Source organism: Mya arenaria, chromosome 12, assembly GCF_026914265.1.
Source record: "Mya arenaria isolate MELC-2E11 chromosome 12, ASM2691426v1".
NCBI lineage: Eukaryota > Metazoa > Mollusca > Bivalvia > Myida > Myidae > Mya > Mya arenaria.
This window is the reverse complement of record NC_069133.1, coordinates 61,040,942-61,063,525: the sequence shown is the minus strand read 5'-3', so window position 1 is coordinate 61,063,525 and position 22,584 is coordinate 61,040,942. Positions and strand designations below refer to the sequence as shown.

Sequence of the window (22,584 nt, the reverse complement as noted above, 5' to 3'; positions counted from 1 at the left end):
TTTATTTTTCTAACTTTTTTGTCTACAATGACTACAAAGCTATAAAAAAACAACATTAATTGTACACAGATGATGCAGCCATTTTAGTGTCTGGCTCAGCAAAACCTCCTATAAGACATGCATTGTTGGCCGATTAATAGTTTGTGAGTCGCTGGCTTATTCAAAATAAGCCCTACTTCGATTAGCCAAAACCAATATCGTTGCATTTGGTTAACGTCATAAGTCGCCACAATTAGATTAGAACCAAATTGTTCCGAGTTCGAAGCTCTCTGCCTTTCTCTTCTGTTCTTCCTTGTTATATTTATTTTCGTAGAACTTAATAAGTTTCTAGCTACCATAAATGCATTTTTTTAAACTTTTCATAAATATCTTTCAATTTTGAAATATTTGAATACTGCACAAACAACAAAGATGCAGCTTAAATGACTTTACGAACTAACTAGCTTGGTGCAGAAATTAGAATAAACTCGAACAAAAATGGAATTGGATACAAAAGGAACTCAATACTTCAAGTCTTAACATTACCTTAAATACATTGGTATTAAATAGAAATATATAGAGAAACCAAACATATTCTTACGTGAGAAAAAATATCCACACCAATAACCCTGCAATTTTAATCTGCTTTCTTGCGACTTAGTTTACGACAGCGGACTTTATACTTGCGACAGAGTTCGCTACATCACTACATTACTCAATTATAAATAGATGCCACCATAATGTTGATTCAAATAAGTTTTTGCATACCGATTTTCGATCTTTAACTCAGCTTGTTTCATTTAAGGGCCTTGTTGTGATACCATAAACACCTCCCAATCCTCCAGTTCATATTGCTGTTCGTCTTGGGTGTGATTTGTCCACTATATAGTTCTTCCACAGTATAGTTGGTCCACATTGAAGTTAGTCAACAGTGTAGTTCTTCAACAGTGTAGAGCGTCTACTTTATAGTTCGTCAACAGTGTAGTTTATCTACTATATAGTTCAGTGTAATCCGTCTACTGTATGGTTTGTTTACAGTGTAGTTTGTCTACGATATAGTTTGTACACAGTGTAATCCGTCGACTATATAGTTTGTTAACAGTGTTATCTGCCCACTATATAGTTCGTCCATACTGTAATCCGTGTACTGTATTGCTTGGTAACAATGTAGTTTTTTACCGTATAGTTCGTACATGCTTGTTGATGCTCTGGGGCGCTGACATTATTTAGACAAAAAACAAAACAAACGATTGTTGACGTTCTGGGGCGCTGACAGTATTAATACAAAGAATACCACTTGTTGATGCTCAGTAGCGATGACAGTATTAATACAAAGAAAGCCTCTTGTTGATGCTTTAGGGCGCTGATAATTTTGCTTTTTAATAACTGACAATAAATAATTTCAAATAATCCGAGACTGCTGTTTCCAGTGTTAAAAGTTTCTTTTTTGTATTGTATAACCATTAATGGCTATATTTGTTCTTAGTTTTATCAATAAATAGTCAAAATACCGACCCATATAAGCATATCAGTAAACGTATCGTTATCAGAGAAACAAGTTAAATTGATACGTGTGTTTGCTTTTGATTAGTACTCATGCATTAGGTTAAGATAAAACCAATCTTACAGCATCCCGAAAACTATCCTATACGGCTGATAATGAAGCAAACGAGATAAAATATCAACGTTATGGTATGGTGAAACTCGTTGTATGATTGTTGATTATGTTATAGCTAACATAGACACAGTAATATAAATAACTACTAATTCAGTTCAATACATGGAAATACCAGGGCTCTTGCTTGCATTTGATATTTAATGAGCATAGCAATGTAGTATATATTAGCATGCAATTGGAATGGTGGATACTATTTAATAATTACATTGAGGTGGTGGGCGTGTTTGTTGTTAAAGTGTAAATATACTCAACCAGACTGCGACAGTATGAATCCATCGCCAAAGACTCTAACTGGTAACCTGCTTATCGACAATAAAGGGGCGTGCGACTGGTGAGTGTTAATCGAGAAAGGTTTTCTTATTTCTTAGGTCATAAGGTAAGCGATATGGCTCCTTGTTATTTAATGATTTTTAGTTGGCTACTGACTATACGTTATTGTTTTGTTATTGATAACAGTCGCGACTGTTAAAAAATGCGAAATCTTCACGCTTACTGACCTTATTACTCAGTAATATTTGTTTGTTGTTTAAAAGAATCAAATCGATAACCTAGCTCCTGGTATTGGAAAATGTTTAAATGTTTAATGCTAACTTATCTCATGTTAAGATTGTTAATGCTGACTAGTCACATGGTTAAATTGTTAATGCTGACTAGTCAAATGGTGAAATGGATAATGTTTATTAGTCACATGGTTAAATTGCTAATGCTGCATAGTCACTTGGCTAAATGGTTAATGCTGACTAAACACATGGTAAAATGGCTAATTCTGAGTAGTCACATGGTTAAATGGCTAATTCTGAGTAGTCACATGGTTAAATGGCTAATTCTGAGTAGTCACATAGTTAAATGGCTAATTCTGAGTAGTCACATGGTTAAAGGGCTAATGCGTCATATGTAAGTTGGCTAGTTTAGAGAATTCACATTGATAAATGGTTCATGCGGACATGGTTAAATGGCTAATTCTAAGTAGACCAAGGTTAATGGCTAATGAGTACGTGTCATATGATTAGATGGCTAATGCTGAATATTCACATTTTTAAATTGTTAATGTTGACTAGTCACATGGGTAAATTGTTAATGCTGACTATTCACATGGTAAAATGGGTAATGCTGAGTAGTCACATGGTAAAATGGGTAATGCGGACTAGTCACATGGTAAAATGGTAATGCTGACTAGTCACATGGTAAAATGGGTAATGCTGATTAGTCACGTGGTAAAATGAGTAATGCTGACTAGTCACATGGTAAAATGGGAAATGCTTACTAGTCACATGGTAAAATGGGTAATGCTGATTAGTCACAGTGTAAAATGGGTAATGTTGACTATTCACATGGTAAAATGGGTAATGCTGACTAGTCACTTGGTTACATGGTTAATGCTGACTAGTCACATGGTTAGATGGGTAATGCTGACTAGTCACTTGGTTAGATGGGTAATGCTGACTTGTCACTTGGTTAGATGGTTAATGCTGACTAGTCACTTGGTTAGATGGGTAAAGCTGACTAGTCACTTGGTTAGATGGGTAATGCTGACTAGTCACTTGGTTAGATGGGTAATGCTGACTAGTCACTTGGTTAGATGGGTAAAGCTGACTAGTCACTTGGTTAGATGGGTAATGCTGACTAGTCACTTGGTTAGATGGGTAATGCTGACTAGTCACTTGGTTAGATAGTTAATGCTGACTAGTCACTTGGTTAGATGGGTAATGCTGACTAGTCACATGGTTAGATGGGTAATGCTGACTAGTCACTTGGTTAGATGGGTAATGCTGACTAGTCACTTGGTTAGATGGGTTATGCTGACTTGTCACTTGGTTACATGGTTAATGCTGACTAGTCACTTGGTTAGATGGGTAAAGCTGACTAGTCACTTGGTTAGATGGGTAATGCTGACTTGTCACTTGGTTAGATGGGTAATGCTGACTAGTCACTTGGTTAGATGGGTAATGCTGACTTGTCACTTGGTTAGATGGGTAATGCTGACTAGTCACTTGGTTAGATGGGTAATGCTGACTAGTCACTTGGTTAGATGGGTAATGCTGACTTGTCACTTGGTTAGATGGGTAATGCTGACTAGTCACTTGGTTAGATAGTTAATGCTGACTAGTCACTTGGTTAGATGGGTAAAGCTGACTAGTCACTTGGTTAGATGGGTAATGCTGACTAGTCACTTGGTTAGATGGGTAATGCTGACTAGTCACTTGGTTAGATGGGTAATGCTGACCAGTCACTTGGTTAGATGGGTAAAACTGACTAGCCACTTGGTTAGATGGGTAATGCTGACAAGTGACTTGGTTAGATGGGTAATGCTGACTAGTCACTTGGTTAGATGGGTAATGCTGACTTGTCACTTGGCTAGATGGTAAATGCTGACTAGTCACTTGGTTAGATGGGTAAAGCTAACTAGTCACTTGGTTAGATGGTTAATGCTGACTAGTCACTTGGTTAGATGGTTAATGCTGACTAGTCACTTGGTTAGATGGTTAATGCTGACTAGTCACTTGGTTAGATGGTTAATGCTGACTAGTCACTTGGTTAGATGGGTAATGCTGACTAGTCACTTGGTTAGATGGGTAATGCTGACTTGTCACTTGGTAAGATGGGTAATGCTGTCTAGTCACTTGGTTAGATGGGTAAAACTGACTAGTCACTTGGTTAGATGGGTAATGCTGACTAGTCACTTGGTTAGATGGGTAATGCTGACTAGTCACTTGGTTAGATAGTTAATGCTGACTAGTCACTTGGTTAGATGGGTAATGCTGACTAGTCACATGGTTAGATGGGTAATGCTGACTAGTCACTTGGTTAGATGGGTAATGCTGACTAGTCACTTGGTTAGATGGGTAATGCTGACTTGTCACTTGGTTAGATGGTTAATGCTGACTAGTCACTTGGTTAGATGGGTAAAGCTGACTAGTCACTTGGTTAGATGGGTAATGCTGACTTGTCACTTGGTTAGATGGGTAATGCTGACTAGTCACTTGGTTATATGGGTAAAGCTGACTAGTCACTTGGTTAGATGGGTAATGCTGACTAGTCACTTGGTTAGATGGGTAATGCTGACTAGTCACTTGGTTAGATAGTTAATGCTGACTAGTCACTTGGTTAAATGTGTAAAGCTGACTAGTCACTTGGTTAGATGGGTAATGCTGACTAGTCACTTGGTTAGATGGGTAATGCTGACTAGTCACTTGGTTAGATGGTTAATGCTGACTAGTCACTTGGTTAGAAGGTTAATGCTGAATTGTCACTTGGTTAGATGGGTAATGCTGACTAGTCACATGGTTAGATGGGTAATGCTGACTAGTCACTTGGTTAGATGGGTAATGCTGACTAGTCACTTGGTTAGATGGTAAATGCTGACTAGTCACATGGTTAGATGGGTAATGCTGACTTGTCACTTGGTTAGATGGTTAATGCTGACTAGTCACATGGTTAGATGGGTAATGGTGACTAGTCACTTGGTTAGATGGTTAATGCTGACTAGTCACTTGGTTAAATGTGTAAAGCTGACTAGTCACTTGGTTAGATGGGTAATGCTTACTAGTCACTTGGTTAGATGGGTAATGCTGACTAGTCACTTGGTTAGATGGGTAATGCTGACTTGTCACTTGGTTAGATGGGTAATGCTGACTTGTCACTTGGTTAGATGGGTAATGCTGACTTGGTTAGATGGGTAATGCTGACTAGTTTACTTGGCTAGATGGGTAATGCTGACTAGTCACTTGGTTAAATTGTTAACGCTGATTAGTCACATGGTTAAATGGTTAATGTTGATTAGTCACATGGTTAAATTGTTAATGCTGACTAGTCACATGGCTAAATGGTTAATGCTAACTTAACATATGGTTAAATGGCTAATTCTGAGTAGTCACATGGTTAAACGGCTAATGCGTCATATGTAACTTGGCTTATTTGGAGAAGTCACATGGATAAATGGTTAATGCTGACTAGTCACATGGTTAAAAGGCTAATGCGTATGTGTCATATGGTTAGATGGCTAATGCTGAATATTCACATAGTTAAATTGTTAATGCTAAGTTGTCACATGGTTAAATGGTTAATGCTGACTAGTCACATGGTTAAATTGCTAATACTGACTAGTCACGTGGTGAAATTGTTAATGCTGACTAGTCACATGATTAAATGGTCAATGTTGACTAGTCGCTCGATTAAATGGTTAATGTCGGCTGGTCATATGGTTAAATGGCTAATGCGTACATGTCATATGGTTGGATGGCTAATGCTGAGTAGTCACATGGATAAATGGTTAATGCTGACTTGTCACATGGTCAAATGGTAAAAGCTGACTAATAAAGATTCATTCAGTATTAAGTATTAAGAGACTAATAATGCAGTTATAATTAACTCGATAAAGTTGAAAACAGTTCAAACATCTATTGATATTTGTTGCATGTGGATTTTCATCACAAAAAGACGGACAACTTAACTGCTGTAAAATAACACATTGATTAATGAATATTACATTATTAATTAATTTAATTTGAAGGGGATGCCAGGGTTTTCTTGCATACGGATGCAAAACATATGCCGTTATTATCGACCCCAAAACTTTACAGGTATGTCAAGTGTATTTCCCTTAAACCGTTTTATGATAAAGAATGCTCTAATTGACCATAACAATACGAATTGTAATTGTGATTGATAACGTAACGTTCCATTACATGTAGTAATTGTTTCAAAAGAATTTACACATTCGTTCTAAATAAATAACGTCTTTCATTATCAACATCTATCATTACTTACGCCGTAACCAATTACTGAAATATATTTTTATTTGATTATATTAACTTTATAAATTATATGTTCCGAATGTCACCTTTATATTCCAGATTATTCAAACGGTCGGGCCACAGAAAGGCTTCATCAATGTGGTGGGTGCTTCAGCAATCAAGTTAACTCATAGTATATGGTTATTTGAATACTTTGCAGAGAACGAATTCCATGCAACAATTTAACGAAAGTAAAAGTATTCATACGAGTATATTGACTTATTTGTGATAGCATCGGAAACATATATGGCTCAGTAGTACACACTATTGTCCATTCTACAAGGAAATATGAAATAACCCCAGATATAACTCGGGTGATAACCTGTTTATGTATTCATTATTACCTTAAGAATATGGAATAATGAACTCCTAGGAAATATATATAACCGATAATGAACATTATATAATTATATTGTTTTCGTCTTTAAACACAGATATAGGCCAATTGTAAATGATTTTTTTTCTTTGCGTGGTAGAAATATGCATAGCTGTTATTTAAAATAAGGTCACATCATTGACGATAGTTTTATTGCAATTAGCATTAACGTGACAAGAGGAAATGAACGCATTCAGTACAAGTATTCCTTACTAAACCTTTGCGAAGTTTGTACAGTTTTATACAGTATATGACCTATCAGGAATATCTCTTTCCACACATACGTGGTTTAAAACATTGTTGGAACTAGGGTGAAGCTGGCATCATGTGCATCATGGTAAGATAATTTGTAAGATAATTAAAATGAAATGATCGCTTAAACACATTGTCATTGACACGGCGGGGAATCCACGTGGATTATCCGCCGTGATTGATGAATGTCAGTTTTAGCACCCCTCATTTACTCTTTAAGCTTTTATAATGCGTAACAACTGTTTGTACTTTTGCGTTTCTCGTCCAGTGTCGCACAAGCCCTAACTGTTTGCCTCTGATCGTGAACTATGTTCGAATGCTTTAATACTGGGCTTTACATTTATTATTTGACTACTGAGCTTCATGGTATCATTGAATTAGCAGAATAGTGTTTTCAAGATTGGTACTTAATTATTTGCCTATATATATATATATATGTGTGTTATAGTTTGAGCCAGATTAATGCTTAATGAAAACACTCAATTCTCTGTAATTATGCGTGTTCACACATTTGAACATACAATGATGTTCTTAGTGTAGCTTTTGAAAATTACAAGAACAAAAAAAAAACGCGTTTAATAATATCGGAAGACGGAGAAATAATACTATTTAAAGTATGATCACATTTATGGTCAAATCAAATGCTGCCACTCATTTTCGAGAAATACTCAAACATATTGCCTCACTTGCCCCTATTTCTCTAGGTGCGTTGGTCAGGCGAAGACTATCATCATGCGTTTGCAACGGGAAGCACCTACAATCTTTACCTTGCCTGTGCTGATACGAGTGGAGATGTGGTCATATGGGATGTAGTCAGCGGGCAAGTCAGAACTGAGCTATCGGATGCATCAGCAACGAAAGCGGTTATAGGTTTGTTTTAGTTATTGTTTCATATGTTTCGATCGATAGTGCTGTTATAAACAATATCGTTATAAAAAAAATGGAGTAACAGAAAACTACAAAGCAAATTAGGTAAGTTTATATAGCAGCTACACATTACAGAATTTGTTAACTACTCTTAAACACGTTATCTTGTGACACATAAACACTCAATGTCGTTGTGTTTTCATAAATTGCTTACATCTTGATTTTGGACCATGGTTTTGCTGCGTTGCAATTTATCACGATATTATTTAAAGATATCCAATGGCTGCGTGGCCACGCGACGTCACATGACCTGGTTGTTGTATTACGACATCCTGACTTGCTGGAGCTTTGGGACGGGTTCACTGGAGTGAGGTTGTGGAGAAAATCGTTTGGAGAGAATCTGCTGTCGATGACCCTTGACCCGTTCGATATTCAGAGACTTATTTGTAAGTTAATTGACGAGCAACTGTTCAGCACTGGGTATTTGCCATTCCTTGATTCTGCATAGCTTTAAACATAAAGTGTCTTTCTCCTGTTACATATTTGTTAAAAATGAAATGTAGGTAAACTCACCGAGAGATGAAATTGATATTTGCACATTTTCTGAAAAGCCATTTTTGAAAGCTAGTGTCTGTATGTATGTGTACACTGCGAAATAATTATCAGTTTAATTTGTATATACTTCATAGTTCTGCAATGTACCTTGACTATACTTTTGTTTTATTCCTTTTTCAGGTTTAAGTGAACATCCTCATTTGGTAGTTGCTACTGATGTGACAGTAACGAAGGAGCCATCTTCCTTACGAACTGTGCAGTTTTCAGACCCAAGTCCTAAACAAACTGGTATTGACGTTATACGTTCGAACAATATCATCGAGACCCCTGTATTGAAAGTTTCACTGTAAGCTAAAATGATCATACAAAGTATATTTCATTTGGAGATCGTTATGCCACTTTTAAAAGTGAACATAATGAATAACGTCGTTATGTTTCATAGGAATTCAGGACCGTCCTATACTATTTTCAACTGCGATATTTTAGTTATTTGCCATAAACTATACACATTAAAGACTTCGCACTTAAAATTCAATAAAATTGACATTTACAGGTCAAAGAAGATTTTCAAATGGAAGTGTTGCCTCTGAAAAATCCTTAACGAGAAATTCAAGCTCTCTATCCAAGATGGCTTCCCTAGCAACGAATATTCTTACCACTCAGGATAGCTCAAAACGACGGTAAAACTCTAAACCGGTTACTATCAAATAACTACTATACTGCTGAGAAAATTATTATGAATATATATTCGTATCATAATTACTAATAAATGTGTGTGGAATAACATTTCGATTAATGAGCAATTATTGGCTTATTTAACTTATCTGCTTAACTGAGGCAGGAAAAAATAAAATGGCTTTTAAAAGCAATTATGAATAGTAGAAACCCTATTCAGGAACTAATATGTATCTGTCATCAATCAAATTCTAATTCATTTGTGACTTATAATTATAATGTATTTGAATTATATTTCAATTATTCATCAAGTTAGATTAGCTTACAGATATTTACATCCATTTAAGAACATAGTTATTAATATCTAATAACATTTTTAAATTAAAAGTGTTTTCAGCTTCAATTTAAGTGGTTGAAGCGGCATGCTCGATGGCAACGAAGACAAAACGAGTTGTATAAGGCATTCAATCCCGACTGATCATGGTTGAATTGATGTTGTCAACTGAAGCTCAATTATCCGATGTTGATTGAGGTTGTCATACTGTATACGATATAACACTCATGTATTGTTATTAACCGTTGCAGTAGTTTTGTCGATGACGCAAGTGGCAAGACGAGCTGCAGAAAGAAAGTGATTACTCCCGCACACCATATACTTTATTCTTTGTATTTCAAATTGAAGCTCAAGTGATTGATATTAATTTTGTTTATTGTACTATAAATGGTAGCAGCATGGCCGATGACACAGACTGCACGATAAGGTATATACAAGCAGTGTTTAATCCCGCCTACAAATAGCCTTATTGGTGCTTCGATCTGAAAGTGAAGAATTTTCAGATCGAAATACATGTCGATTTGGGTTTTCGTACTGGTTCAAAAGCAGATTCACTTTTAATAATTAACCGTTGCAGCGGCACGACCGATGACACAGAATGCACAACGAGCTGTATACAGGCAGTTTTCAGTCCGGCACACCAAAACATGGTATTCTTGGTATTTCCAACGGAAATTCAGATCATTGACGTTGAAGTGGATTTAGCGGTTCATGCCCTAAGGCTTGACAAGTCATCGCCAAGCTTTGTTAAGGTAACATGGATACATTGAGCAGTAAATACATATTTAGAACGGAAATGTAAATTTAGTGTTTGGTTATTTTTGTTCCCACTAAATCGAGTAACCTAACCCTGACTTGTCAGTGGTAGCATTTGTTAAATTCCCTAACTGGTCATTCATGGCATATGATTACTTCCCTGTCTGGTCAGTCGTGGTATATGTTTACTTCCCTGACTGGTCAGTCGTGGCATATGTTTACTTCCCTGACTGCCCAGTCGTGGCATGTTTACTTCTCTGTTTGGTCAGTTGTGGAATGTTTACTTCCGTGACAGGACAATCGTCGCATATGTCTACTTTCAAGACTGGTCAGTCGTGAGAAATGAACTTCCCTAAGTGGTTAGTCATGACATATGTTCACTTCACTGACTGGTCAGTCGTGCACATGTTTACTTCACTGACTGGTCAGTCCTGGCATATGTTTATTTCTGTTTTCAGTGTCTACCATGTAGGAATGTTGATATGTTTTTCTGTCTTCACGAAAACGGAAGTGCTTCAGTTAGAGTAAGGAAACAGTCCAACAAGTTTCAAGGAGGTAAACGCATATTCAATACACGCAACTGGTTAAAGAACTGTTATCATAATGTTAATTCTTACTTCATAAAGCAAGAACTTTATTTCTGATAAAATACGACAAAATGATGTCTAAATATGTGTCAATGTTTTCAATGCAAATACTGGGATTAAAACAGATAATTAATAACCTTAATCAGTCACAATCGTAATGAACTAAATGACAGGAACAAGTCGGAAGCAAACCAAAATGTCTTCGGTTACGGCAACTTAAAACATAAATAGAAATTCGAAGATATAATGTGATATTAAGAGATTATATTAACTTACAGAAAACCGGGAAGATGAAATGATCGACTTTAGTTACGATGTGAAATGTCACTCCGATTCCTTGCGTCTGTTGAGGCACTGTAAGGTGTACAACTTTGTCTACCATCCGTTTACGGAAAAGCAGGTTGCCCTGGTACTAAGTGACAGCAGAATAATCTTCATTGACATACTTACGTCGGAGTATTCAAGCCATGGGGTAATTATTACAAATCTGTCAATTTCTGAATTACATATGAAACGCTTAATACCGAGTAGTTTTAAATATGCCTTTAAAACCATTGACTCTGCTTTATTAATACGAACATAAGTAATGAAAGTGTGTTAAAATGCATGTTTATTTCTATATGTTGATGAACGAGTTAGTATGTTCCATTCGTAAATTATTTAGATACAGAAACATTTATTAATTAGTCATTTTACCGTTTTTTAGAAAATGGAATTTTTGGAACATTCTTTTAGGAATTGTATGTTTTGTTTTAAATTGCCATACCGTAGCACATTTGTTGCATCTTCGTTATTGCAAATAATATTAAATGAACAGTTTGTAGAATGATATCACAATTGAACATTTTTTAGCCTTGTTTGACGCAAAGGAAACCCGCCCTGACGTTAGCAGATTCTACTTGCGGAAAGAAGATTGTGACATTAGTGAATGATGCTTTGAGAAGTCGGGAAAAGATAACTCTTCGAATGGTGACAGCAGGCCTCATATCAGGGATAGCATCCCCTGTGACAGTCTTGGAAATGGCCCCATCTGTAAATGATAACCATGGTGTTGGGAAGTGTGTCGCTGTCGGTAAACGATTTGAGATTTAAACTTAATTCGTACTTAATTAACATGATCGAATGTTACAATATTACGTTTCCTGTATCCGAATCATTGTTTCAAGTTGAATGCAGAAACGTATTTATGACTGAGTACATCAGTCGAGGGATGAATGCGAAAAGGTTTTAAATGGCATTAATTGAAGAAGAAGATAAAACTTTTTCGCTTTCACCCCTCGAGTTAATAAAACTTTAGCTTTTGTTAAATCTAAAAACGCATCGTTGTCCACAATACGGTATGATATGAAATAAATATCATACTCGCATATTGCAACAATTACTTACGGCACAATTGCGTACAATTAATCCCACTTCAGGCTCCGAACATGGATCTGTCCAACTAGTTGACCTGTACAGTGGTCAGGTAGAGACCGAGGTAAAGCTGTTCACATCACCTGTACGGGGTATCGTTTGGGTTAATACGACACACCTTCTGGTTCATTCATATCCGGACCCGCCTTCGTATGGAAACAGAACCATTCAATCCGAAATGGTGGATTTGAACATTAAGTCAGGTAGAATGTATATATATATATGAAATTCAATATTATTGCAATTTTGAAGAACATGATTATGAAAGGAAGTAATTCTTATCAGTATCTCGGCCTAGGGAATATGATAATGTATGCCTTATTTATACACATTTATATACGATAATTAGACCAACCATTGTTTTTGTTGCTTCTGTAAAGGTCAGACCACTAGTATTGTGGACAGATCTGAGGCAAAGGGACAGTTGCTCCAGGTTACACTCTCACCTTCTAGGTAAATAAAAATACATTCATTAAGCAAGCTACATTTTGTGTATGTCATTTATGAACGACAAGGTCACTATATCTCTTAAAAAAGGAAAATAGGATGATATATGGTGCAAACCACACTTTTAATAAGCAAGGTATTTAGCAAAAGTTAGAAATAATAATTAGTGCGAACAACACATATTGGAACACTAATTCTAGAGGTAGATTAAATTATTATGCCGTTGTTCAGGACATACTGCGTTATGATTTACAAAGAAAAAGAAATGGAGCTATGGAATATCAATTCGAGGCAGTTGCTCAGAGAAATTTTGACGCCAGAATTCATCAGACCAACGTTTGCAGTATGTGGGAGTTCTTTTATTTATTATGATAACTTAATCACTCTTATACTTAATACGATCGTGATATACCCGTGTCTGAGTTTAACCGTTTTTCTTAACAGGACTTATTTCCTCACTGATGTAACATTATAAAGTAAAAAAATCTTAATGAATTGGTAGCATCTTTTATACCTATATTGAATATAGATATTAATGATCCAAATCAAGGCTGCTTAATCTATGTTCTTAGAGCTAAAGGATCACATGTAAGGTCTTGGCGAATATTTACAGAGTTGGTATAACGTTGTCACATGGAAGAGCACACGAATGGAACGACCAGACAACAATGGCCGGCTCCGAAAAATGGTGAAAAGAGAAAGTTTGGAACAGTTTTTTGTGACGGGTAATGGTTAAATGTTACTAAATAATACACGTGTAATTAGAGTTTGAGTTAGAGTTTGTGTACTCTATGGGTATTTGTTTTCATTAAAGTGACACTCTTATTCAAAATCAATGCATAAACATGTAAAACAAACATCAATTTTTGACTGATAAACCTTTAACTACTTACTAAATAATGTTTTTATGGAACATATTACTTACTGATAACGAGATTGTAACCGTGTACTTAATAGCAGAAAGCGCAAAAATATTAAATGATTGGATGCGTAAACATTTACTGTGGTCTATTATAGTCTCTTAAGGTAGAAATACCGTGTTTTATGCTCATTTTTAATCAAATTAAACTTGGTATCCTGCATAAGAACCATTGTTTAAGACATTTATCAATCCTTTTTTGGAATATTAAAAAAACAAAACATTATTGATTGTGGTAAATCTTATTTGGGAGTAATAGTGCATCTTTAACTTTATGTTTTAACGTTAAATGTTCACATATGCCAAACTTGTTAACATTATCATTCAGTCAGGTAAACAAGAAATGTAATTCTTAAACAAACGAACCCTCATATAGATTAGTAAAATCAATTTAAACTCAATTGATTGCACACATGTCATTGTAATTGTCCACAACTATATCTTTTTTTTCCCACTTTTTTTGGATGAAGGTCAGCTGATAGACAACAATGCTGTAACAAGACTCACAGTTTGTGACGGCGTTATAACTGAACCAACTGTGTTAACAAACGAGAACCTCTTTGGGATCTTTGTATTCACCTTTATTATCTATCTAACTCTAACTAGTATTGACGTTTTTTTCTTCGACGGATTGTAAAAATGCCAGTGTGCAATTATTCTACAATGGTTTAACATATTATCGTAAAACTTAGTTTAAAATTCCTATTTTGGTACAACGCATATATGTACACAAATGTGTTTCAAATGCAATAACTCTGCTTGAGTAGTTGTCGAATAATACCTATTGTTCAATTAAGTTACTAGAATCATACGATACTCTTGATCTAATAAAACGCCATAAAATAATTTACCAGTACTGTATAAGAAGTACAGAGCAACTATAATTTAGTTTCATTCAATGTTTTCAGAATGCTTATGATCATACATACGTTATTTCTGAATAGGCACCCAAAACAGAAATAGTGACCATGCGTTGGCAGACACATTATCTTTTGATAGGAGATCGAGCTGGAAATGTGTATTTAAATAACGCCAAGGAAGGACGCCATCATGCAAGGTAGGTGTTGACTGGAATACGTTACAAGTTTAATATTTTGTTTGGAAAAGGTATAAGTAATTTCTATTGATCTTTATATTCTAGATGACATACGTGTATACCATATCGTTTAAGCATTATGGATACATGTACCAACGTCATAACTTGTACTTACTTAAATTCCTTTCATTATTGAGCGTTTTATTAGTACCCTTGGCCGATGACTAGAAATTCACATAATTATTTTAATTGCAAAAATAAATTCAACTTATTGCTAAATTATATATTTTGATTTAAAACGCCAAAAGTTCATGGATTATTCATGGTTTATGTTTGTGGAGTTTTGTGCTGTTGTTCCATGTTTCAGGTTTGTGATGTTTTTTTTTTTTTTTTTTGTGTTCTATTTCTTAGACGAGAGCCACCGCGATACGCGTCGATGCGAAGTTTAATTAAGGTTAATTAAGGTAGCTGTCAATTTCTGAAGGCGATCTTTTTGTTCCCGTCCTATGCATATAATTCTAGACAATTTTATTCAACTCGTACAAACTCGATCCGTTATGTAAAACTGCACCACCGCGTTGGCTCCCGCATATCGCCGCGATTTCCCGTGATGACACAATGTCTCCCGCTGCGTTAATACCTCATTTTTTTTTGCAAATCACGCGTGGTTGGTAGTGTACAGCCTACAAACGACATGATCATTTTAAAACTTTTTTCAATTCTAGAAAGATTGTCGATAAGCGAGGGTTCGAGATCCGAAGCATTCAATTTGCACCAGGGAAAATAAACATGCAGTTTTTCGTACAGTACTCGGACTGTGTATTCGTGTATATTCTTCACCCTGAAACCTATTCGGTAAGTTCAAAATGGTAAGAACGTTTTTGTTAGCCGCAATAACCGTAATATGGTATTGTATAAACAAAATTTTATAGTAAACTTTTATATTTAAGGCTGACCTGTTAGCAACGAGCCCAACATTAGGTTCTGAAATGGTTGACCTTACATGGTGCGGGGAAACTAGTGTTGCCATAGCAACAGAGGACGGGTGCATCCATGTTGTCGACATTTGTTGTAAAACTCCAATATCCCCAGTAACATCAACCAATGCAGAAATAGGTTTGCCTTTGTGTGCTGTTTTAATAACATTGGTACCACACACAATAGAAATACTTTGCCATACTTACATTAAGCATACTTTCATTTATTATACAAGCAATCGACTCTTCTAACGTGAGTTCGTAACAATTTTCAGTTCGCGGTGTAAAATAAGTGCGTCATTGAATTAAAATCAAGATTTGCGCCGTCGTAAAATCTGAATTTGACAAATGGACACATGCTTCTGTGGCTAACATATTTTTGAAAATGTAATACATGTGTTAGTATTATACCATATTTAACACTTTAAAAGCATGTTTCAGATGACTTTGTTCACGTAAGAGAGGGTTCTATGAAAAACAGCGTTTCTTCTGTTTCAAAGTGGCAACTCAATGGTAAGTGTTATAGTCGTCATTACTTTGCACATACCGCATTGCAGTTCTCATTTTTCATTTCGCACTGCCGACGCATATCACTGCTGTGGGTGTCAACCGGGTCAGTGCTCCCAGCAGGGCGTGTTTGTGAGCAATGCATGTGTTGCTAGAACTTAACATTACTATTTGTTTTCATTCGCTAAGAATACTTTGATTATTATTTGTTTTATGTGAAATAACAGGGAGTTTTAGCCCAGCTTTTCTTGAGCCAAAGATGACAACACTCTTGAAATACAGTTTACAGACCAACATAAAACCGTATAACATCGAGGTCACCAAATTAATTGACCAACTCGAGAGGTTAGATGATTATTTAAGACAAAACACTGTAGTTAGCTGTTGACCATTAAAGTATCATTTAATCACACAACTCAATGTTGCATTCTGTGTCAAATTGTAATTTCTTGTAAGATTTCTTTGAATTTGTAATAGTTTGTAACGTCTCACAATATCATCGTGGTGACATACATTTGTTTCAGAAATGTTGTTCACTTTATTCAGGACAAAAACACGAACATAAGTGAAAGATGTTTAATGGTTGCAAGGTAATGGTTTGAAACACCTTTATAAAGAACAGCTAGGACATATAACAAATATCGATAAATAAGATGCATATAACTTAAAAAAGTATAACTTATAACTTTATAAAACAAAACCATCAAGCATTAATTAGTAAATGGTTAGGTTAAGCTAAATATACTCGACTTTACCATATTTGAATGTTTACTACGAATAACTTTCATTCGTTTCGATATCATATCCATATATGGCTTTCTAAAAACGGTATTTTAAGACGCACGTGATCATAATATCTGTATACATTCTAGAATGTTTGGCGATGAACACGATGTCAATTTTTGGCAGCAGGTGAAGTACTCTTGTCAAAATGGGAAACGTGATACATCAGTTTTGGTAAAACATGGAAATCAAATAACCTAAAACTTAACCAAACAACCAATATATGCAAAACCGGTTTCCACGGCATTTTCCTAAATCATCACTCGCACTATAATTATCCTTACCATTATTGAATATGTTCATACATCTAAAAACCCTGCACACAAGTACAACACATTATTTACGCATGTCCCTTATCTCCAACCAAGTATGCACATTATACACCATTTGTGGAAACATAGTTACTCATACATGTGTTCATTTTCTTTGGACAAAACTACTGTTTTGTAATTTCCTCCTATCACTTGAAATAGAATGTGTAACATCGCCATCGTATTAATTTATTTTGGGTCTTAGAAATCCGTTGCTATCATTATTGATAAGTATTAACTACTTATGTATACGGGTTGACCTTTTGACTTTTCTCGCTAAAGACCCGCACCACCACATACACCCGTTTGATTATTGTGTGCATGCGCGTTTCCTTGGTGATACACTTCTTTGGTAACTTCTGGTCACATGACAAACTCATGTTGTAGTTTGTCACAAACTTCATTCAATTTCAAGAACGCGAACTTGTAGCTTAAAGCATATCGGAATGAAAGTACTATATGCACATAAAGATTACATTTTCAACGTGTCCATTTCCAGGAAGACATTTCGAAAGACATTGACATACCGAGTATTATATCTTCATTAGCAACTGAGAAAGCAGAGCCGAAACTGATAGACTTCGATAGCGCTGAAGGGACGACGGATACGGATGTTGAAGACAGTCAAACTGACAATGAAATGGATATAACTTTGTCGAATCGGTTTGATACAGACCCTAGTCTTGTTTCGTGTTTCGGCGACATGATGATGAGTGAGGATTTCAAGGTAAGTATATAGTGCAGAAAATCAGTATTATTTCGACGTATGAAAAGTTTGACTTATCTTAAACATGTCACTCACAAACACACACACACGCACATACACACACACGCACGCACGCACGCACACACACATACACACACACACATATATGTATATATATATATATACATATGTATATATATGTATATATATGTGACCTGTGTATTACCAAAAAAGAAAAAAATACTTTAAATGAATCTCAAATGTTGTCATGAGTTAAATGAGAATAAATATTCCAAAACAATTAAAGTCTATTACTACAAATGCAAGCATGTTTTGCATTTCAGAAATATAAACAACGCATTATCATGTCCCTGTAGTTGAAATTGATTTTATTGTTGTTTTGTTTAAATATAGGTATATGAGAGCCAAAAACTGTACTTGTTGAACAAACATCGGATAGATATGCGCGTTAAAGAGCTTTGCAGTCAACGGTGGATTATGTTGAACAAAATAGACATGGCGGTTTCTGTTCTCATGGAAACAGACTTGGAACAGTCGCAGTTCAAGACAGATTGTCTTAAGTAAGCTTCGTTGTATGAAGTCATTAGTGATTGCGGTTACAAACTTATTATCACCGCTGTTTGTAATCTGACTCTAGGAAAGCATTCATGTTTGAAATATGTTTTAACTTAGCATCGTTGCTTATAGTCATAAATAAACAATCAAACGCGTTGCTTTATGGTATATTTTTTCGAACGTTTGGTATTAAACATTTATCATAAATGTACCATTATGGCCACTGTAGGTTTCATTGCATTCTCACATTCTTTCATATGAACTGATCTGATGCCACACATGTTTTCTCACTATTTTGGTTCGTTACAGGGCCTGCCTAGCTTCTAGTGTCAACCAGACTAGTACATACCTGAGTACAATGAAACTGGCCGCAACACATCTTATTGTTGCTGGATTTATCTCGGGTAAGCAATTGAACGCCGATAGGGATCATAAATTTCGCCTCAACGAGAGCCAAGCGAGGTCACCGGACATCACAAATAACCGAACATTGTTTTAAATGTTAAAAACATTACATTTAGCTTTTATTAGCCTGTTCTATTTTGTTAACTGGGTGAATTTTACTTTGTTTGTATAGAACGAAATCAGAGATGCGCCATGTATTTGTGGAGCAGACATCCAGTCCGATTAAATGAACTTTGTTTGCATGTCCAAGTTCACTACTTCACCAACAGCGCATTCCTTTTCAGCCGAAACAGACAGTTTATTGTAAAAAGCATTCCGACATTATGTGTCTCTTGTTTAGAGTTTGTTGGGGTTGATACGTTGTGATTCTAAACAGGGCCATATTTAAAAATAGCAACTTGGACTGTACCTGTAGAGTCCATTGTATTCTAACTACTCTCTGCAAATAGCTTTATTTCAATGTTTTGAAGCATTGAATGATCGTTGGTTTAACGTCGCTTCAACCAACTAATGAAGCGTCAAATTAAGTGCAAAAAGGCAGTCGACTGAATCAATAATTGAAGAGACCTATATTTCTTCTGACAATCTTTAGAATCTGAAACGCTAAAGTGTCTTTTTACAATAGACAGACTACTTTTTCTCTCGGTAACAGACGGAGTCGAGCTGTTGTGTTTGATAAACCGACGATTGGACGCCTGCAAATATCTCATTTCCTACGGGAGATGGCGCGAGGCTTTGTGGCTGGCAAAAGCGAGCCTAAGCCAAGGCGAATGTCTACAAGTCGTATGCAAGTGGGCCGAATATCTCTGGAATTCAGACAGGAAGGTAGCCTTTTTTCTTTCAAAACTCAGTTATGAGTAGTAATGAAGTAACTATATTTTATGTCTCTGAATCATTTTTCTTCGGGGCCGTTTTTTAATAAATTTGTCTTTAAAAAGACAACATCTATTAGCCTCATTGCTAATTACATTTCAGTTTCATTAAGTAATCATAATACTGTATTACTGCGCAAGAATAAACTGTTTCATGTTTTACGTTTCAGTCGAAAGCAATTTTAGTTATGTTATCTGCACAGCAGTATGTAATGGTGTTACGAATGCTTTGTGCCCAACGTCACTTTGACACAGCTGCCCTGTTTCTCGCCAGCTGTGTAGAACGTGGTGTTTTAACCAGAACGAAGAGCACAGGTATGAACAATGTGCATTTTTTCATCTTTCACATTTATTTCATAAAATCTATTAATTAAAATTCAATCGCAAAAGCCCTACAAAAAGGCCATATTCATCAATTCTTTATTTACTGTTAAACATTTAAAATAATATTTTCTGTTAAAAGAGGACGGTACATTTTGTTATTATTAACGAAGTTTTGATGACGCAAATAGACACTCTTGTGGTCTCAGAAAAGAGTCCATCACAAAATGTGTTTTATCAACCATTGTAAACACGTTTTTACGCCTGACAAATGATGGTTATCATCTTAAACAACGGTTAAAAAGGACAGTTGTTTAAATGCCCCATTTTCCATATGTGTACAATATTATAATCTACTGGTTTATTTGGCATATGGGCATAAACACGCATTTGAATGTTTAAAAAAGGGACAGACAAAAGCTTGCACATATTAATAGTTTCATACAAACTTGGAAATAGGAATACTTATTTATAAAGTTTAAATCACGTTGCATACCTGGCCCAAAACAATCCGCATGGCCGAGTCTAAACTCATACTCGGAAAAGAAAGTTTGTCTTAAGTCTGAAGTCAGACTTGAGACTGTTTGTTATCATGAAGTTCAACACAGATCCTAAAGTTGTTTACACTTTGCTTGCAGAGCGGATATACCTGGAATTTGCAAAACTGTTGAGTGTGACTAACTACACTTCGGCTGTGAACCAATACTGTGACCTTGCTGGAGAAAGTGGTGTTCACTTCCGAGACACACAGAACGAATAAATAATAGCTGTTTCCGTGGGCGTTTTAAACCACGAATCAGCGTATTAATGATATAATAATATTGAGAGAATGAAGATATATAAAAATAGTACGCGCTTCTCAAAAGACAAACCGTTATACGGATAAGGTGTATCTATAAGTTGGCGCTTGTCAAACTTAGTACAGATGAATTGGTTCCAGCTTCTCAGAACAAGAACAAATAAAAACAATTAATCCGTTGGTGCTATATCATTTAAAATAACAAAAAGTAAAGTTACCTTTTGGTGCACGCTCCTTAGAATACACAACATATCGATAGCGCCCCTTAAATACAGATGATTGAATTTTCACCTTCATCTTTATGCGTATGATGTGCGTCCTTCTTCAAATTCTGAACATATATGTATATGTTAATCTCTTCGTTATAATATAAAAATATTACATGAAATCCATTGGAGCCTATAGCCGATCAATTGGAAGATCATTTTTACAACTGCTAAGCCAAGGTTGCGGAATACTTTGCCCGTCAGCAACTAATAAATATTTCATTGTATTGCATTTAAAATAAATTATTCTCTTAATAAATATTTCATTGTATTGCATTTAAAATAAATTAATTTTAATAAATTGATGCATCGTGTCGATTTGAAGTCGATATACAATTCAGGTTATTGTTGAAGTGATGTAAGATAAATGAAAAAGAAAGGAACACGAACATTTGATGTCCGAGTGTTAGAAAAGACATTGTTTACTTTGTAAACGTACCAATGCAATTAATGAATACAAGCAGAACTGAAGTCTTAAGTTTCGACCCCTGTTTTCTAATGAAAAAAGACAACACGAAAATACACAAGGTCTCTTTTTGTTTTTAAATAACATATATATATATATATATATATATACACACATTCACTATATATTCTTTAAACATTGCAATTGATAGCAGAAACTTTTGAATTAATTGTACACCGTTATACCATAACATATACAAAATTGCCTACATGTATCACATTTCAAATTTTATGGTAGTTATCTTTTACACATCGAATATCAAAAATCAAGAAAACATTATATACATATTAGGTCCACTCTTGCGTTCCCTAAATTGTGCTGAATAAATAACTTCTTACATTAATTAAGGGATAGTTAATCATAAAATACCCCATGAAACTACTCGGCCAATTTAGCTTTACATTGGATTTTGAAAGTAAAAAGGGACGAGTCAAATGTCTGCCGGAACTGACATTTCAGATTCCCTTTGTTAAGGAAGAATTAGATTGTCAATTGAAATGAGAGTTTGTTTTAAAAATTGATGAAAATAACTAAACCAGGGTATGTATCTTTGATTTGACTTTGAGGATGCAATTGAAGTTGCTTTCAAACAACGTTTAGCATTGAACGGTGAACTTAAATGTCAACAAAAGATTGACCTTATCACGACATGTTTAGGAAATAGAAAATACTCATCGGTATAATTGTTATAACACGAGCCAATAATTGAAATAATTCCTTAGAAGCTAAACACATCGCAATCATAGCAATTAGGTTCGATGGTGAAAATTGTTCTCACGATGTCAACTACACGGTCGGAAATCAGTCTTTTAAAATGGCAAAATAAAGCGAATAATGTGAAACAGCTAATGGGCACATTTTATGACGCTCAATAACAGCAATACAAATTTCTGACGGATATGTATTCTAGAATTTTTATCTCCAATAG

General features: G+C 35.3%; 1 protein-coding gene across 2 annotated transcripts; it reads left to right on the top strand.

Annotated features, from left to right (window-relative positions):
• The first annotated feature begins 1,718 nt into the window (after positions 1-1,718).
• LOC128211164 (WD repeat-containing protein 11-like) lies at positions 1,719-21,512 on the top strand. Of its 2 annotated transcripts, none has more exons than XM_052915621.1 (29): positions 1,719-1,988; positions 6,168-6,237; positions 6,511-6,552; positions 7,783-7,948; positions 8,218-8,391; positions 8,681-8,788; positions 9,054-9,180; positions 10,087-10,261; positions 10,724-10,820; positions 11,131-11,324; positions 11,705-11,924; positions 12,271-12,468; positions 12,646-12,718; positions 12,944-13,055; positions 13,326-13,437; positions 14,102-14,202; positions 14,576-14,688; positions 15,393-15,522; positions 15,618-15,783; positions 16,086-16,157; positions 16,379-16,496; positions 16,676-16,741; positions 17,024-17,063; positions 17,745-17,972; positions 18,366-18,532; positions 18,837-18,931; positions 19,585-19,757; positions 19,975-20,119; positions 20,764-21,512. In XM_052915621.1, exons 1-29 carry the CDS (start codon positions 1,924-1,926, stop codon positions 20,883-20,885), a joined length of 3,669 nt encoding a protein of 1,222 aa, XP_052771581.1. In that variant the 5' UTR covers positions 1,719-1,923; the 3' UTR covers positions 20,886-21,512. The 2 variants fall into 2 exon arrangements, with proteins under 2 accessions (XP_052771581.1, XP_052771580.1); XM_052915620.1 differs by having other exon boundaries at positions 17,024-17,108; positions 20,764-21,511.
• The last annotated feature ends 1,072 nt before the right edge of the window (positions 21,513-22,584 follow it).

Bases quoted from the DNA above. Each gene is read 5' to 3' on its own strand.
- LOC128211164 (XM_052915620.1), top strand. From the start codon at position 1,924: ATGAATCCATCGCCAAAGACTCTAACTGGTAACCTGCTTATCGACAAT. The intron at 12,469-12,645 runs GTAGAATGTATA...GCTTCTGTAAAG, and splicing joins GGATTTGAACATTAAGTCAG to GTCAGACCACTAGTATTGTG. The intron at 18,932-19,584 runs GTAAGCAATTGA...TCTCGGTAACAG, and splicing joins TGTTGCTGGATTTATCTCGG to ACGGAGTCGAGCTGTTGTGT.